At 43.2% G+C, this 2,348-nt stretch overlaps 1 protein-coding gene across 1 annotated transcript in view; it reads right to left on the bottom strand.

Annotated features, from left to right (window-relative positions):
* Positions 1–460: 460 nt before the first annotated feature.
* CSUI_007073 (glutathione s- n-terminal domain containing protein) overlaps positions 461–2,348 on the bottom strand; it is a 9,540-nt gene continuing 7,652 nt past the window's right edge. Inside the window, exon 10 of the mRNA XM_068067223.1 lies at positions 461–2,186. Coding sequence (XP_067920810.1) covers positions 2,103–2,186 — 84 coding nt within the window. The 3' untranslated portion in view covers positions 461–2,102. The remainder of the gene's footprint in view (positions 2,187–2,348) is intronic.

The following is a 2,348-nucleotide window of genomic DNA, read 5'->3' as shown; positions in this document are numbered from 1 at the left end:
AGGGAACTCATACAAAAAGCAAATCTGCCCCCACGAGGCCGGCACAGTGCGAACTCACGGGCGCTGGGATTGGGAGAGCGCCCTCGTGAACGATAACAGTTCCTGGTGCGCCCCCGTGTACGATAACACTTTCTTACCTTCTCAGTCGCTTATACAAGTGCTATCAGTCAGCAGTACTATGGTCGTCGTAATCTCTTCCTTCTTTCCTTAGCTCATCACCATTATGATGGATGAATCTTCTTTCTTTTTTCTCATTGTGAATGATAGGATATGTATGTACGAGTGTGTGTATGGGTATAGGTGTGTGTTTCTAATTGATCGCGTGCCTCTACAAGCGTCACTGAGAATGAGATAGAGAAAGGAGTTTCCGTCTCAGCTCTTTCTTTCTTCTTCAACATGACTAAACGTTCTTCACTAATTAGAACGAGGACGTTTGCTTTCCGCCTCCCTTTTCTTGATCTCCCCTTCCATAACAGGACCCCCGGGTAGTCAAAAGAAGCAAAAAAGATAGACACATAAAGACATATACACATCTCCTCAAGTAGCACCACACATACAGATACATGCCCACACATAACACACCGTCGCTGACGGATGGTATGACTCTTCTACGCTGATTTTGAAACCCCACCACGTACATCGGTAGACATATATATAGACCTACTTCTCACATCTCCCTGTCTTTCTTCTTCCCTTGTAAACAAAGACATAAATAGATATATAGATATATCCCTTATCGCTTTATGCAAAAAATAAAATGTGATTGACGAGAGGTGCCCGGAGGGTTACGCGGCATCATCAAGAAAGGAGAAGAAAGTTCATGAAATGGAAAGAAGAGACTCTTCACCCATTCATCTCTTTTTCATTCGCTTCTTTGCATTTCCATAGAAGGATAGCATCTACCTAAGAATTAGTCTCTCTTTCCTTCTTTATCAAGGAAGGCATATATAAGGCAAAAGATTAGATGATTACCAATGACATGGCTTACTACACTCATTCATTCATCCACTTCTTCACTCTGCTTACATTCGGAGGAAAAAGGCAAACAAAGCACCCAGACGAGGAGGTAGGAGGAGGTAGAGGAGAGGAGAGAAAGGAGGCGATGTATGTACCACTCTAGTCTACTACTCTAGTGACACAGTTCCCGTAGCAGAAGGATTTTTCTTGAGAGATGACTGAAGAACAACAATACGCAAAAAAGGAAGACGGACAGAGACCAACAAGAAAGGAAAGGTTCCTTCATGTAGCATGGGGGAGAGGGGGGGATAAGAAACAAGACTGCAACCCTCCTTCACTCCCTTTTTTCCCTGGTGTATGCACACCAGAAGAAGAATAGAGAAATCATGTTCACATCATTATCATCATCAATCTATTAGGTAGAGAGATAGAAAGGACGCGATTGCTCGGTATGTTGGCTTGCTGAGACGAAAGATGAATGAACAAGAAGAATGTACGTGCCCCAAGGTGAGAATGTAGAGAAAAGAAGAAAATGAAGAAGAAAGAAAGCACAACTCCACACACATTAGGGCATACCATCACGACGATAAGTATCAAGATGGAAGATCCGCGAGTTTCTTGAAATGCGCGCTTTCACTCCAAATAAGTGGATATTCATTTGACCTTCATCCATAACATCCTCTCGTGATGAATCTGTTGACTTTCTTCTCTTTTCTTTTTTTTCTCTCCCCTTTCCTGTTACTTCCTCCAAGTATCTATCGAACTTCTTTCAACTTGACAAAAAAGGACCCTATATATACACGATGATCTTGAGAGTTCTACACACGTCTATCCCGCCTCTAAATGAAGGAGAAGGAGAGAGGAGGAATGACGAAAACAAATGAAGTTCGTTTTTCATGAAGTCGAGATTCTCTTCCTCTTTCTCCGCTCTCTCCCTTCTTCTTTCATCTCCCTTCACGTCGCTGGATCTCCGCCCCTCCCCCCCCGGGATATTCACCATCTATCGTCTTCTCAGAGGTAGGAAGAAGTTTGCTAACAGCCTCCTCCTAAGACAGAGATCTGTTCACGTGAAGACGATCATATGCAGATTGACGTGTAGCCATCAGTTCTGATGGGCTATCTTATCTGTTTTCTTCAAAGGGTCTTTAACAGGTGAGAGGTTTTGCTGATGTCTTTGCTCCATACATGAGCCACGTCTCCTTAGGTGGGGATCCCTTCTGATAGGTCTCCTGTAGAAGCGCAGACAAGAGAAGTGAAAGAAAGAAAGAAAGACTTGGAGATGGGTTGGAGATGTCTTTATTATCATTCTTTTCTACTGCAATGGGAAAGAAAGTGGCGGGGCAACAGTAAAAGAGACAATTGACCAACAGCGAAGATAGATAGATAGATAG

The sequence above is a fragment of the Cystoisospora suis genome (assembly GCF_002600585.1).
Source record: "Cystoisospora suis strain Wien I chromosome Unknown contig_3650, whole genome shotgun sequence".
NCBI classification, from domain to species: Eukaryota; Apicomplexa; class Conoidasida; order Eucoccidiorida; family Sarcocystidae; genus Cystoisospora; species Cystoisospora suis.
Note: the sequence above shows the minus strand (reverse complement) of the source record. Positions and strands in the feature narration are given on the sequence as shown.